At 39.0% G+C, this 17,468-nt stretch overlaps 1 protein-coding gene across 1 annotated transcript in view; it reads left to right on the top strand.

Annotated features, from left to right (window-relative positions):
• Window positions 1-8,131, top strand: part of NYAP2 (neuronal tyrosine-phosphorylated phosphoinositide-3-kinase adaptor 2) — a 176,734-nt gene extending 168,603 nt beyond the window's left edge. The window contains exon 6 of the mRNA XM_087819366.1: window positions 7,904-8,131. Within this exon, the coding sequence (XP_087675492.1) occupies window positions 7,904-8,131 (228 nt within the window). The remainder of the gene's footprint in view (window positions 1-7,903) is intronic.
• The last annotated feature ends 9,337 nt before the right edge of the window (window positions 8,132-17,468 follow it).

The following is a 17,468-nucleotide window of genomic DNA, read 5'->3' as shown; positions in this document are numbered from 1 at the left end:
GATGAAATTTTCGTCTCCAAAATTCTTCTACCGCCAGGACTTTGTAAAACGATGGTTTGATGCAATTACCCTCCTCGCCCAGGGGGTGTGCAAACCATGTGACCTTCTCCCCTTCCACAGCCTTTCCCTTGGGCTTTTCACTAAATCAGCCAACACTTCTGTGCGACCCAGGGAAGACACTAACCAACATCTCACCATACTTGGGAATATCCTTGGAGAAGCATAAGTATGTGTGGGGGCTACTGTATCGCTGGCTTCCGTGAAACTGAGGAATCATTATATTTCATTAAACAAAGATGGAAACCTCTTTTGAAGGCTGTCTGGAAGCCTACCATGTGCATGTACACACACACGCACGAACACATATACACATGTAATGCCCAAGAATTTGCACTTTTAGCCAACTCCCAAGGGCGGCTGAATGCATGCTAAGGCTTAGGGAGCTTCAGTTTGTCATTTAACCTGAGTCAAAGGGGTAAGGATTCTGAGACCCCAGAACTCAACAGATCTGAATCCTTGAGACCCCAAGGACTCAAGGACCCCCCAAGTCAGAGGGAGATGTTCTCAGCTGCAGGACACCCAGATTATGGCTCACGTGGCACTGAGGGCTGAGTTTGAGGGCAGATGCCTTCTGGGTTCAAAAATCCCAGGAAATATATTTTTGACCCTGTACAAATTAGGATGTTGTTGGATTCAATTGAGCCAAAGTGAAAGCATTCATTAAATCGAAATTTTGAAAGCCCCTTTCCTGAGAACACTCAGAGAGCATCACATGCGTAGTGTTCCATTTCTTTTTGTTTTATTCATTCATTTCGTGAACATCTCTCACATACGTCCATTGTGCGAAAGGCTAAGGAAGAGGGGGTTGACACATAGGCCCGTCTTCAAAAACCTTACAATCTGCAGTGGGTAAAAAAGTTATATTTTTGTGTGACCACTTTGTGGTTGATGCTAAATTATTATAATCCTCCCAGCAAACACGAGGTCTTATTGTTTTCATTTTACAGATAAAGAAACAAGCTGTCAGGAAGGTTAGGTGACTTGGCCCAGGTCTCACGACTGAGTAGTAAAACCAGTTCAGTTATCCATTGTATCCACCTATATTGTCTCCTAGGAAAGGAGATAAAACGTGCGCACGAAAACAGGGCTGTTGTTACTAAGGAGGGAGGCCGTGTGCTGGAGGAGCTTGGCCCCAGCTGCAGTTGTCACTGTTTAGCATGGAAGTTAAAACCGACCTCTGCCCTTGAAAGTGACTGTGACCCAGGGGTCTTGATAAAGGACGTCACTGTAAAACCCGAGAGTTAGGTATCTTCCTCATTTTGCAGACAGAGAAAATGAGCGAGCTATGCTAACTTGAAATTCTATTTTGTCTTTATATCCACGCAATTGTAAGACTTACTAATTTATTTTTAAACCTTTCTGGTGGGTGGGTTTTACGTACCTGATCCTGTAAGCAAGTACAGATGTGAAAAAACAACATATATGGCTTAAAATACCAAGCACTAATGTTTTCATTACATGATTAGTAATTGACCAGAGGTGGTACACTGGGGGGGGGGGGGGAGGGACTTAACATGTAGAGAAAGAAGGGAGGGAGTTAATGCGTATTCATGGTGTTGCATTCAAAGGCAGGTCTGCAATGGAGACGCTGGTTCTCATGTCATCAATATTTGTATCTCTCAAAGCTAAATTTAGGCATGAAATAAACACTGCAATTCCAGTACATGCCTCAGGTGTAGACTTGTCTAATAGTTCTTTCATGAAACATAGGTTCTGAGTCAACATTGCTGATAAATGAGCGAGGGTTACAAGAGAACATGTTAAAAGCATTCAATCAACAGATCAGACTTAAAGATGAAACTATGCAAAAAACTATGCTCAAAGTGAAAACATGTACCAAAGGTGCTATTTCAAACACTATCACCGACGTCTAGAAGTTAGGGGCATTTCATACATAACCTTTACATTTTATAGTATCTCAGGCATGAAGAAAAGATAAATAACTTGTGCAATTTCACAAACGTGAGCCTGAAAGCCAGGATCAAACGTGCAGCTTAGGTATCTGTTCGAATAGCTTCACTCTGACCTTCATAAAAAAGGCGGGGAATCTTTACGTGGCCCCTCATCTTCCTGGCCTTGAATTTATACTTTCAAAAGTTCAAGAAATGGTGTTTCTAATAATTATAAAGTCACATGGATTATTTGACTGGACCTTTTAAACATTGGCCATACAAAATGCTAAGATATTGGGTCGCCTCTATGTGCTTTAAAAATGTCAGTTATTATATAACCGATATGTAGTCCGAGCCTTACTCAAACCAAAAGACTTTTTTCTGTGTAATGATCAACTATCATGGGTTTGATCACTTGTTATTTGACAATTAAGTAATAAAGAGATTTTATTTGTGAATCTGCTGACCAGTTCAGCTAAATATAATCCTTCCTTCTCGGTTACGTCAGTTTCAAAAGGGTTGTTGAGGGCCTGTCTCGCTGCCTATATTATGTAAAGCTCACTCCTTTTCGAAATATAGTTGGGAAAGAAAAGACAAACAATTCACAAAACTTATTTTCTGAAAAGTTCTTGAAACAACTTTTCCATCAAGCACATAACCACTGCAGGCTTATTAAAAGAAGGGGTTGACCTAACGTTAAACCTCTAATCTAGAGCACTTAAACCAGGTTTTCCACTTTATTTCTTTCATTCCAATACCTCTTTTTCCTTATAATGTTTAACTCATAATATGTATAGTAAACATGCCAAACAATTTGCTTAAACTAATTGTCGGAGCTGATTTAAAAACCTAAGTCTCATCTTTTATAATTTATCTCATGAGCCAAATTTGATATGAAAAATATGTGAACACATATGAATTAGTGCTCTTAGTTTAGTTTTAGAGCCCGTTTTATAGTACCAATATTGACATCATCTTTTTTGGTCTTCACCGGCAGTTCTAATAGGTACATATCTTAAGGGTCAATTATATTTACTTGGTAAGTTAGCAAACTTATTCAGTGTAGGGGAAGACAGTAAATATTTTAGGCTTTGTAGGGCATGTGATCTCTGCCCCAGCTACTAAACTCCACAGCATCAAATAGCCGTAGACATCAACAAATGGGCGTGTCTGTGGCTAGGTAACACTTTATATACCCTGACATTTGAATTTCATATGATTTTCACGTGTCACAAAATAGGACCAGGAGACAAGGCCATTGACAATGTGTGGGACTGTACAGTTTCCCAGTCCCTTTGCAGGTTTTACTGCACTGCCTCCTACAACCATGTGAAGTATGGTTTTTCAACATACATAATGTACACATAAAGTATGTACAATATACATAAAAATAGATGTGAAGTATATATAAATATACATACTATGTAGATATGAAATAGATGTACACAATGTATATATAAAGTACACACAAGTTCAGAGAGATACATGACTTGAGTGCCACAAAACAATTGAGATACCAAAGTCACTTAACTCCATTACACCATGTTCCTTCCTTTGGAAAGAATTGAGTCCCATCATGTGATTAATATATATGTGTGTGTGTGTGTGTGTGTGTGTGTGTATAATATATATATATTATATATATATAATTTAAAATTATATATATATAATTTTAAAACAGTTTTAAATTTACAAAAAGATTTCAAAGAATGTACAGAGGATTCCTGTGTGCCTCCCACCGTTTCCACTATGGTTAATAGTTGCATTACCATGATGATCTTGTCACAACCAATGCCTCAGTATTGATGCATTAGTTTTAAAGCTCAGAGTACTTTATTTGGATTTCCTTAATTTTATCTACCCTTTTCAGGATACCACATTAATTAATTTTAGTCAGCATGTCTCCTTTCTTTCTCTGGACTATGTCAGCTTCTCAGACAGCATATTTTGTAGGACCCTGAAAGTTTTGAGGATTCCTGGACTGATATTTTGTAAAATATCCTTCCAGTTGCGTTTGTTTGGTGTTTTTCTTATAGTTAGATGGAGTCATGGTTTGGAGGGGGAAGACCACAGGGGTAACGTGGCTTTCTCATCACATCATAATGATGGTGCGAGGTCTCAACACCACTTGTCCCTGTTGATCCCTGGTGTGGGGTAGGTCGTGTCTTCCAGGTCTCCCCACTCTGAAGGCACTGTGCCCCCCCTTTCCATACTGCACTTGGAAAGAATCAGTGTGTGTGGCCGATTCTTAAGGGGTGTAGATTTACTCACTACCTCCTCCTGTAGGAGCTTCACTCAGTTTTATGTCTATGGACCTATTAGTCAAGAATATTGGCTCTGCTGCGTCATGTTAATGTGAAAATCTTGTGCAAGAGACGGGTGTTCATATTAATTGAATGACTGTTTACAATTGTCTCTCAGGGTACACTTACTTGCCTGTGTATGTTTCATTTCATCCCTTCGTGGTGTATATAATAAACACATTTGGATTAAAGACAAGAAACAAGGCCACTTGATTAAATAGCTAAACTAGAAGAGTTTATTTACTGGGCTTAGTTTCAAATTAGTTGTAAATCTGTTCCCAGAGTTCTTTTAACTCCAGGGGGAAGTGGAATGGGACTTTACGGCTAAATTTACACTGGATGTGAAGAATTTTATAATAAAACAAAAAGAAAATATGAAATCTTTCACTGGTGGCAGTCTTAACACACTTCATATAATTGCTAAACATACTATTTATTTTGTCTAAACTGATGAATTCAAGAATAACATTCTTCTATCAGAATGAAGTATAATTCTTAGACACATTTTAGAGGAGGGGGATTTGGTCATTAAAATGGCCAGAGTAGTAACACTGTAGTTCAAGGTCGGGGAATTAAAAAGTAAGTGCACCCTCCAGAAAATAGGAATTAAACAACGATGCTATATAAAAGTAAATATGGGAAGCAGATCTGTCTTCCCTCAAACTAATTATATTCTCCATTCATTCATCTCCTTATAACATAATAATAACTGTCTTGGGTCTTTTAAATGAGAAAACATGTTTGACAGCAGATTTAACATGAGAAGATGCTATATCACACTTGACAGATTTGTAAAAATATTTTAAATTTTGAAAAAAATGTAGTTGGCTATTTTCTAACAACCTGTATTTGAATTCTCTTAGAGTATCTAGCTCTCTTCCATGTACTGGGCTATGGTTCCTCATGGAATTTGTATTGACATCTGGCTGCCAAAAGAAGATATTTAGGTCAATATTACAGGGTCAGTCTGAAAAAAAAAAAAGGTTCTTCTATTAATAGTTTAACTATGAAATCAATCAAATGAATGTTGTAAGTATTATAAAGTAAAAATGTAAATAACATGAAAAACCATGCTTTATAACTTCATTCTTAAACTTTTATTTTCTAGATTTTTAAAGAATGGATTATTCTTAACAAATTCACATAATTATGTAGCATAAACTTCTCATGGACTAAAAACACATGCTTATTATAGATAATGTGATACAGTTATGCAGATATAAAATGTAATGCAACTGTGAAATATACTGGTGACGTTGTCAGAGTTAATCCGGGGAAATTATTTTGCAGTCACGTATAAGGATTCACAACTTAAAATATTGAAAGAAATTAAGTAATAAATGATTTAATGTTTGTGTGGAGCAGTAAATACAATGCAAATATTGAAGTAATGCTGTAAATATCTTATCTGCAGAGTTTTCTAAGAGGCAACAGAAACTATTAATGATGGTGGCTTCTACTCGTGCATAAAATTTTTACTGCAAGCTTACTGACTATGCAGCATGTTGGGGCTACTGAGATGAATGACACTGGGGGCCTACCCTCTGAGAATTGGGTGTTTTCAATTCCATTTATAACAGTTTATAGTCACAATAAATTTTGCTCATATTTCCACCATTTTAGAGTTACTGTATTTTTATTGCACAGATAAATTAATTTGCAAAATATTATACTTCTTTTGAAAAATTTCCCAGCTGCTTTGGCAGTCTCCTCTTGGGACAAAAACCTACTGGTTATGTTAATTCAACCAACACCTAGAATTGCATTTAAAAAGTGAACACCCCATGGTCAAGGTCCTGTGCTAAGGTAGGAGCCAGGGGGATACCACAAGGCATGAAACAGAGCTTGTCCTTTCAAGGAATTTTATATCAGTTTAGGCACCCACAAGAACTTGATCTAAGAGTATTATTTTTGGGACTCCAAATTCCTTGACTTTATTTTATTTGATAATCACTTTTTATTGCCTCATAAAACTGTAAATATATTTGCATTGTTGAGTAGCATCTGGAAACAGTTGTATATGCAACAAGAGCTGTTATGTCTAAATGACACTCGGGAGATGGAGCATGCAGTCGTAGAAAGAATATTCATTTTGGAGTAAAAAATATCTGAGTTTCACATGTATAGATCACAGCTAATAAGCTCTGACCTTGATCTAGTGCCTTGAATTTTCTGAGAGTCAGTTTTCTGACTTGTAGCATGTAGACAAGTCCTAACTTTCAGAGCATCTGGGCGAGTTCGGTGTAACACATAGAGCTCGTGCACATGCTCGGCAGGAAGCAGGTGTGGAAAACTACTAGGAATTTGTCAGTAGTATAGTAATTCCTGGGCAGTGCCTTATTTTTCTCCAAAGTGACTTCAGCCCTGGCCGGGTAGCTCAGTTCTCTAGAGTGTCTTCCCAATACTCCAAGGTTGCGGATTCGAACCCTGGTCAGGGCGCACACAAGAACCAACCAGCGATGCATAAATAAGTGGAGCAACAAATCGATGTTTCTCTCTCTCTCCTCTCCCCTCTCTCAAAAAATCAATAAAAATCAATCAATCAATCAATGACTTCACTTTCATTATCCAATGATCTTTTCAGCAACTTCTGAAAGGGAGACATTATCAGTTCAGTTGTTCAGAAAGAGAAGCCAGGAGGTGGAGCGACAGGGGAATTCGACACGCCCAGGGGCTGAGTCCTGTGTCTTAGCTCTAGGTCCTGCCCTCTCCATCAAGGTGAAGAACTGTGCGAAGCTGACATTGCCTTGAAGTCTACATGTCCCCATCTGGACATCGAGGGCATTGTGCTGACTTCCCTTCCCAGTCCTTTCGGTGGTGTGCACACTGAGAGTCAGTGAGTGCAGCTGTCAAAGGCACGGGCGTCGGAGAGGAATTCTGGGGTTCAAGCCCCAGCTCCGCCACCCCTTGGCTCTGAGCTCGGCCAAGCTGCCATCTCTGTCTCCTTGTGCCCATCACTGCGGGCTGGTAAACGGTACTTTCTTCAGAGCACCACCTGTGAGGAACAGATGACCTGTGCTGTGCAAGGGCCTTAGGATGGGGTGTGGCGTATGGAAGCTTCCCATGAGGACTGGCCCTGACCATCCTGCTAAAGCTGTAACAGCCGAGCCGGACTCTAAGGGAGCCGTTTCACCTTTTCTAGGTACGGAGTAGATTTGCTTAAACAATGAGTGGAAATCCCTCGGCCTGGGTTTATGGCTCAACTACACTGCTGTCTTTAATTCTATATGCTATTTATAAACAAGCCCAAGTTTTATTTCAAGAATGGAAACGCTCATTAAAATCTATAAAACATAGACATACTGGGACCTGTAAGACAATGGAGTCAAGATAAAAGTCATAGGTAAATATTTGGCAAATTGCTTAACAGGATAAAAATGGTTTTATTTCCCTCTTGTGGACTTTTACAACACACTGGATAAATATTCGTGCCTAAATTACTGTTTAATAATATCACAGTGTTTACTAATTTAAGTAGAAATTTTATTTATAGCTTCCATACTTTAATTTTGCTTTGTAAGGCTTTCAAACAGCTGCCATTTTTCAAAACGACGATTAGCACAGTGCAAAGAAATAAAAATAAAAAAATAAACAAACCCTGCTTTCAGTCCATTGTTCCTTCTGTATTCACTCTCTCTCTCTCACCAGGTGGCATGCATGCAGTGGGTTCATGGAGACCACACCATGCTTGAGATGATTGAGAAAAAGCGTTGCTTGTGCAAGGAAATCAAGGCTCGACAGAAAACGGAAAAGGGCCTTTGCAAGCAGGATAGCATGCCCATCTTGCCCAGCTGGAAGAAGAACGCAGGGGCCAAGAAGTGCAGCCCGCCGCCCTACTCGAAACAGCAGACGGTGTTCTGGGACACGGCCATCTGACTGCGCGCCAGGGGACTCGGGGCGCGGGGGGATGGAGCGCCAGCTCCTCCCGGGACACCATGGGAAGCGGGCCTACTCCGGGCAAGTTCCAGATGAAATGTTTATTTCCTTGCAGCTAAGGCACACTTATTTATCACGGATTATTTTGAATCCAAGGAGAGATTAAGATGTACATATTTTACTAATTTATGGGTGACACCTGAGATAATCCACATTATACGTATATAAATGACAGAAATATCAAGAGTTTTACTATATGATATAATTTCGGTATTAACTGGTTTGTTATCTCTTTTATATATGTAATCCCTTGATGCCTTTTCTTATTAATTTTTGCAGTTAAAATATTTTTTTCTGCCCGCACTTGTCTTCTGTCCAAGAGCTCACAGCTCTAAGTCACACTCAGTCACACAACATGCGATCTGGTGCTAGTCGGGTCCCCGCCGGACACCATGCACACCAAGAACACCGGCGGGGACCGAGTGCAAGAGTGACGCTCAGTGTGGACGCCACGTTGCTCAACACCGACGGTCTCGCTGCTCTGGCTTCAGCAGAATTTCTCTTCGGGACCCTCTCGATGCTAAGCGATGGTCAGTCAGACTCCAGAGAAGGCGGTTAGGGTACATTTGGACATCCCGGCAGAAAACATTTCCTTCGGAAACGACGTTAGGGACACGCGTCCTTGCATCATTGATCTGATTGGAGGAGACCAGGGTTCACTGTGACAAGGGAAGGAACAAGGAATCGAAAGCCAAATAGCGCGACTTCTTTCAGGAAGGTGGGGCCCGTGGCGCTGCTGTCAATGTGACCGCGATTTCTAAGTCACTTCTCGCGCGTCTGTTTGTCCCCCCTCGCCCAGAAAATGAGAAGTAAACGTATAACCAGATGCGTTTACAGGTTTTAGTTCGCCGTATGCCAATCTCCCTCAAGAGTTGGGCCTGTTAATGAAATGGTATTTCTTGTTCATCTTATCAACCTAGTCATTACCACTTTTTGGGTCGCTATTTTCTGTGCATGATCATCACACCCATTCCCACTGATTACGACACCATGACCAAAGAATTATGGCCACTTGTTTATTTTGTTTTGTTTCAAGGAAGAAACAGGAGGTGCAGGGGATCGGGGAAGGGGTGGATTCCATTTTATGTGGTGGTGAAACTTAAGTTAAACAAAGCATATATATATCTTTTAAGAATAGCTTCTTAGTTGAATATAAATATTGCCACAAAGGATAAAAAGGAAACTATCGCATATATTTTGTATATTTAAATGACTATTTATGCTTCCTAAAATGGACAGTATGTGGTTCTTCTTTAACAATCAATCGAGTATTATATTTCTGAGAGACAAGGTATGTGTTTGAAGGTATTGTCATAGTGGTTTTCCTTGTAAGGGTTTTGACAGCAATAGTGCAGTGTTGCTCAAGAAAACCAAATATAACTGGAGTTAGGGGATTTTTGTAATCTATATTCCTAAAAACCTAGTAATGCTTTATCAGTCAGAGTTCCTTTCAAGCCTTTGAAATCTTATAAGATAATTTTTTAATATTTTATAATTAATGTATATTTTGATGTCCAATTAGAATTCTGAAAAAAAAAGGGAAACAGGTAAGTGGGAGCATGTGTATGTGTCATGTGTGCGCGTGTGAGCGTGAGTGAGGACTCATTGGGAGAACTGTATACATAAAATGCTTCCTCAAGTCTTAGGCTTTGCTTGTGTACATGAGGTGGTAAAAAAAAGAAAAAATGCAGAATCACAGGTTCGGGAAATCACAGAGGGTCTTAAGGAGCTTAAATAAACCCTGTTGACATGTTTCACCAGTTAGGAAAGCCAGTAACCCATGGGACACAAATCTGAGTGATAAAAATGTGTTACGATAAAATCAGAATTAAAATAAAATGTGTTTATGACCCAAGTTGTTCTACTGATCTAAGTTATTAGGACCACATACACTCCAGCCATTCAATCAGACATAGACATCAGATCATCTTGGTGATGATCTTGGTGTATGTATATATTCAGGCTCCTTAGGGTCATGACTGGATAATTCCCTTGAACTGTGTATTTAGGTAACATATGCAAGTGTTTTTTCCAGACGCTGATCTTTTCCATATCTCTCTGAATTAAGCAGAGGATATTTTGTAATGCTGCCACTTGTCAAGAAAGAAACAGAGATACTGAAACGGCTTGGGCTGGATTCAGCCATTCCCATTTGTTCTGCCCAATGCATGTTATTTCCAGTTTCACATACTCCTTTTTAAAGTAGGTTAATTTTTTAGAAAGGTAACTTGTTTGAAAATCTGATCTTAGGCAATCGTTTCCATTTGATTTCTCCAAATCTTGTTTTCCATGGGAAGTAATGGAAAGATCTGGAAAAGTGGTTCACGGATGTTGACTCAAGAACTGTTATTATGTACCCATCCAACTGTCTGTCCTGGCTTAGCCTATATGGCAATAGCCTTCCTATGATGAATTTCCTCTTAGTATATGTTTCTTTATGTGCAGGAAAAAGGTGGATAGAATAAAGAAAAAAGCTTACTCTCTAGTGGCCGCCAATTAGGACACTTCAGTCTATGAATCTGGTCAGAAGATGGAAAAAGTCCACCTACAGCCAGAACACCATTGAATGACAAAGCTCATATTTTTAGCAGTGCCCAAGAACAAATCTTTTCATGGCATGGTTAGCAGGTGGAAATGGCCTTTTTGCAGCAAATTTTAGAGAAAGAGAATTTTATTGGCTTTCAGCAAGATGCTTCCATATGTGAGAAACTTAGCAGAGAAGAGACAAATCCTGCATTTCTGCCCAACCCCAGCAGCCAGCACATTCTGAGGCACAACAGGAGTCCTCTCCATAACCTCTGCCACCCTTTCTCACATGTTCAAGCTGTTGAAGTGAGTGTAGAGTGAAAAGTCATTGATTTGTGTCAATGGAGGTCAATGTCCACCTATGTAAAATTGCAGGGAAAGTGAAACATAAAATATCTGGAGGTTAAAATTTGTAGTTTTACAGGACATACACCTTCAAATACACAGCAACTGTGTGGATGCAACTAGATAGAACTTCACTTTTCAAAATAATGACCCTGGGACTTCAGAGGCACTAGGTTCCAAACAGTTTTCTTCAAATGCATCCAGAGAGGAGAGAAACATTTTTGTTACCACACTCTGGCTTCAGCCCCATCCTCACACAGCTTTTGGGTTGACTCTTAATGAGCAAGTCAAAAATACTGAACAACCTATTAGGATATCCTTTTAACTAATTAAATAAGCCATCTAAACACCGCACATACAATGCAGTTTCCGTATCTCTTATAAGTTAAGGTGGGTCACTTGCCTAAAATAAAAAGAGCCTGTAAGCTAATTATGGCTACCTGTGAAAATAAGCAGAGTCCTATGATTTAAGCAGTAATCTGACAGGAGAGAAAATTCACCTTTGAGAAGGAATAGAAGTAGAATAGAATAGCAATTTATAACTCATTATGTCCCAAACTTAAATGAAAGTGAAAGAAAAATGGTACTTAGGGTATTTAAGATAATCACCACACCTTCCCTATATGGAAAAACTGATGGCTGACTGTAGAGTGTGGATAATTTGTTATTAATCCATTATTCATTTAACAGTTACTGTTGAGCAACTTATGTACCAGTTATTAAAAAAAAAATTTGAAGCCTCTGGCATTAAACATTCAAACGGATGTGGCCCAGCCTTTAAAAAACTTAATTATGCAATCATTAATATTTTCGAAACAAAGCTGATTGTTTTTAAGAAGATATACAATATCACATGTGCTTGACATCAGTTATGTGTTTATACACGGTGTTCTCTTTGCTTTCAGATCAAATGTACAGTCATAATAAACTACTAAAACATACTAGCGTCAATGTCTTGGTATCAAGTATGTTTATGTGTAAGCCTCTACATGTGCACATAGGATCTGTCCCACTATCTATCAGTAAACCAGTAAGAGGAGAGCAAGTTTTGTTATGTTGGACTTGAACACTATTGCTTGGGGTTTAGAGTCATTTAAAACCTTTTGATATTTGAGTCCATTATCAGAGCAAAATGTGTTTAATCTAGAAAAATAATGTCTGTATGTTTCCATTTAAATGTTATATAATTTCAGATTTAAGGGGAATCATCATTATAGAGGTACTGTTGGGTTTCTCTCCCAAGCATCTATGAAAACCTTTTTCAAGTGTTCGGTTCCCAAATGCGACTGGGTTTGTCCACCCTAAAAGCATCTGCAGTTACACGTGTATACAGCCACATACAGTATACATACTGTATATAATATATAGGAAACTGTTTAGTATGCACCGCTTTTGTTCGGACTCCTTAAGTTGACATTTGTAGTGTAGCGATTTGTGTAACGTGCACTGTGATTATAAAAATCAAAGCACAGTCGAGTCACAGGTCTTGTTCTCTTGCACTAAAAATGTGTTTACGTATTTAGCAATTGTATGTTTACTTTTTTGCTCTTTTCAAGAGATTGAAACAAATAGCTATGGAGAAAATTATATAAGATATGTTTTTTAGTGGATAATGGCACTACATTTTTAAAAGACAGGGTTTTTAAAGGAAACCATTTAACATCCATTCCAACAGAACATGTTTACCGTATCTAAAAACCTGAATGTCATATTGCATTTTTCATAACTCATTAAAAATGTCAGGTATGTGCCTGAAAAATTGTGCAAATAAGCATTAGATATAACAGATTTCTCTACTCACGTGTTGTTAGCCATTTCTATACACGTAATAATATAAACACTGATGTTTTCATTTCTCTTAATTTTTGTACTTGATTTTTTTAGGTAACTTGTAATTATAAATGTACTTTGATACTACTGAAGTAACCAGATGTTGTTTGAAAACGAATTGTTTTCTTTAGTGCATTGGCAATATTTTAAATACTTTTGTGCTTATTTATTTGTGCTCCCGTGTAATTATAATAAAAGCAATAGTTTAAATTAATTGACTTTGTTGTTGCTGGTATTTATTCACCAAAAAACAAGCTTAGTAAGAACTATTTCAAAGAAAAGTGCATGAATTTTTCAACTTTCTACAGTTGTTCTCGAGATGGTATGCATTGCGGAAGATGGGCGTGGGCAAGTACTCAGGACCTGGTCTCCGGTTTAGCTGTGTGACCCTCCAGGTGTCCTCAATCAGCACTTGGCTTCTGTGTCAAATAGGTGATCCACTAAATGAGAGGAGCCTTGACATTCCTCAATCTTCAGTATGCACCTAATTCCAGTTAAATGACTCAGCATGTATCTAAAGTGTGCTGGAGGCATTAAAGAAACATTTCCATCAATCCTAGACCTGTGTGTACAGACATGGTATTTACTGGAAGGGTACTTAGCATGCTGATTTATTCAGTCATACTTCTATACTTTAAGTAGGAAGCAAGTCACTACATTAAGTCTTACTGGGGTAGTCCTCACAGGTTTCTTCAGGCAAGGAGAAAAAAGCTAGAAATCTGAAAAAAAACCTCAATAAAATATGAACTATTTTATTGTCCTGCCCTTCCCTCACCTCTTCAAACAAAAAACAAAACAAAACATTTTTTTCCTATATAAGAGTGGGTATTAAAAACTATTCCATGCCGGATGAATATATATATAATGGTACTGATTATAACATATACACTCATACGCACAGATACACACACACTCATTTATCATTGTGGATTTTCCTCTGCCCTTTATACTTGTTCCCAACAGAGGAGCCCAACATCACACAGCCCACCACTCCTGAGACCTTTCCTAGGACTTTCTCCCAAATATTCTCCCCTTATTTCAGGGACCAGGCAGTGGAGATCAGGAGACAGAGGAGATGTAAGCAGATGGGTTCCTTACTTGTTACAGATATGGAAATCTGAGTCTTTTCTTTAGTTCAATCCTTCTGCTTTCACCAGGAAAATAACATACAGAACCTCAGGAGGATATGCCTGCTAAAACAGAGCCCTTTGACATTGTCTAATCTGCCTCCAATTCAGGTTTGCTTGGCATCTCAACAGAATAACAAATGTAGCAAGACAGTAAAATTTGGGGCCAAATTACTTTCCATAAATCTTTGCCTCTTTAGGGACTAAATGCTAGACTATCAGACCAAGGGCTGTGCAGGAGCAGGACTCAGGAAGATTCCCTACCTTTCGGGGTCACATAAAAAGTTCTACCACATACACATATATTGTCCATTTAAGTCAGTCAACCCTGGAGGGGTTTTGTTTTAAATTTAAAAATTTTATGTTTATTTTATAAACAGGGAAACACATTTTTCATGAGAATGTAAATTTTCATAGGGTAGGCACATGTGAATGGGAATTGTATTAGTCAGGGTTCGAGAGAGAAATTTATATATATATATATAAAGAGAGAGAGCGACAGAGAGAGAGAGATTTGTTATAAGAAATTTGCTCATGTGATTATGGAAGCTGACAAGTCCCAAGATCTGCAGGGTGAATTGTCCAGCTGGAGGCTCAGGAGAGCTGATGGTGTAGTTCTAGTTCAAGTCTAAAGGCCTGATAACCAGTAGAGCTGATGGTGTTACAGTTGGAAGGTGGGCAGGTGGGAGACCCAGGAAGAGCCGATGTTTTAATTCGAGCCTAAAAGCATGCAAAAAGCTGATGTCCCTGTGCAAAGGCCGTCAGGCAAGAGAAACTGTCTCTTACTTATAGAGGATCAGCCTTTTAGTTTCAGTCAGGCCTTCACCTGACTGAATGAGGCCCACCCACATGAGGGAGTGCAATCTGTTTTACTCTTTCTACTGATTCAAATGTTATTCTCATCCAAAAACACCCTCATGGAAACACCCAGAACAATATTCGGTCAAATATCTGGGGACCCCATCAGGTTAACACATAAAATTAACCACCATAGAAACCTCATAGCACAGCAAACTTGCTTCTGGGACTGTCAGTTTTGCTAGATGTTAACAACAAAATTTTGATAGTGTGAATGTATTATAAGCCACCATTCTTATCTGCTCAAAATGTATTATATGTGTATTTTTCAGGAGCTATATTTTTATGTTATGACAAATCTTTTTGAGCTGAATTTCATTTATTTTGCAGTGATTAACCTAATTCATAAATAAGTTGTGAAAAACTTGGAGAAATTTTTAAAAAATTCCTCTGGGTGTCATTAAGCACTATGGATATTAATTGATTCCTTAAATTTTCATTTAAGTCAGGTCATTTTTACCCATAGACTATCAAGTTATCAAATGTATATTTACCAAAAACAGATCTATCCTCTTACGTTTTAAATTCTGATTTCATTTTTAGAAAATAACCTCTATTGACTTTGGCAATATAAGAAGTTGTTCATTGCCTAGTTAACTTCTCTCCTGTGTTACATATGAACTGGGGTAAAAGCACACAAGACACAATTTTAAGTAAATTGGATGTGGTATATTACATCCAGAAAACTGTTCAATGACCACTGCTCATGAAAACTGTCAGAAATTTTTACAGTTGCACTTAGTTAAAAATCATCAAGGTAATAATTTATGGTACTTAATATTTTCAAATGGAGTTACATTTATTAAGCCTGATTAGTAGCCAATGGACCCATGAAGCTTGACATAAAATCATATCAAACTCATTCATCAAAGCATTAATAGATTAGAGGGATTTGCAAGATTACCTGGCCAGCACTCTTCCTGTATTTTGATCTTAATGATTCCAGGTTGTAAGGATCTACGTTATTTTTAAATTCCTCGGGATTCCCTAAGGATTTATTACAAAAGGGCTATTGTATGGCCATGTGTAGCAATAATAAAATATGTACTTGATGTTTTTAAGCATAAAACTGAGGCACTTCAAAGATTCGTCTTTCTCTTCACTTTAAAAATGTATATAATACCTGATATTGAGTACTTTCTTATTTTGAGAAGATTCTTTAAACTTTAATGAGAACGATTAGAACATCAATTTAAATGACTATAGCCTTGGGAACCCGTTTAAATGCTCCTCCAATGAGAGCAGAAAGCAAAGGAGAGAAAACAAAAAATGTCTGATATTTGCAAACCCGGGAAGGTTGGCCACTAATCTGAAAGGTTTTGGGAGGCCCCAGGTTGCAGGAGTTAGTAGCTTTAGGGAACCCAGCCGCCCAAGTGACAGAAACCCTGCCACCTCAGTCATCCTCTAAAAGCCCCCCGCCCCCCTTTTTAGCAGGTCCCTGAGGGGCTGAGAGGAAAGTGGCGGCACAAACACAACGGTGTCAGCGCCCAGAATCTGCCAGGGGCCTGAGGACAGAGCCGATAGACACGGGCGTCTTGAACTGGTTCCCTCTCTAACACCTTGACATGAGTTGAAAGGGAAAACAATTTTATTCCTGGAGCTGACCCAGGAAGATTTATCAGTTTGGGTCAAGTTCAATTTTGAAACTCTTTTTATTGGCCAGTTCTGCTTTAAGCAACGCGAAGCGGCAGCGTTCGGTAGAACTCGCTCCATGGTACGGGCTCGACCATACGGCTCCTTCCCCGCCTGGGTCCCACCTGAGATCCAGACGTTCCTGGCGGGCGGCCTGGAGGCCCCAGGAATTCATCAAAGAACCAGTTCTTAGGGAGTTTGGGCCAAAGGATATTCTAAACACAGGGTAGGATTAAAAGAGAAAAGGCAAGGGTAATGAAGGTAGCTAATGGCTGAAGTCCTGGCCCAGGTGAGAGACTGGGGACAATGGGTGCGAATGGGTCTTTCCCGCTGTAGGGAGGTGACGCCCTGGACTGGGGGAAGGTGCAAGTTCAGGAAAAAGGCCACAGCGCCTCCCCTGCTAGGGGCCTGGCAAAGGTGCTCAGGCCTCCGCTCTTCCCCAAAGCCAAACCCAAGAGTCCTGAGCGCCCTGGGATTCAAAAAGAAAGAATTTCAGAACTTCTTTATTATCTTTATGAACAACTTGATGTTACTGTGAGCAAGAATCACCACAGTGAGGACTCAGTGACAATAAGAATAATGCTTTTTAGTGGGGGGTTAAATCCTTGGATGCTGGAGTACCCGGATTTTAATCTAGCACCTCGACTTAGTGGCTCAGAAGCTTGGGACATTTTCTTTAACCTTTCTTGTCTTAGTTTGATCCGTAAAACTGGGAAGAGATTGTGACTTCCTCCTTTGATCATTGCAAGGATTTCATCTGTGGGTGTAATTTCTGAAAATTAATCTGTGCACCTTGGTAAGTGCCATGTGAATATTGGGTTTCACTGCCCAGTACTTCTAAGCTTTTACAGATTTATATTTGCCTATACAATGGTGGCTCAGATCTACATATAGGTTATATTTAGGTTGTTAATCTACATGTTGATGGAGATATAATGTCTCTTTGTCATCATCCATAA

This window comes from Miniopterus natalensis, chromosome 8 (genome assembly GCF_054644295.1).
Source record: "Miniopterus natalensis isolate mMinNat1 chromosome 8, mMinNat1.hap1, whole genome shotgun sequence".
NCBI classification, from domain to species: Eukaryota; Metazoa; Chordata; class Mammalia; order Chiroptera; family Miniopteridae; genus Miniopterus; species Miniopterus natalensis.
Note: the sequence above shows the minus strand (reverse complement) of the source record. Positions and strands in the feature narration are given on the sequence as shown.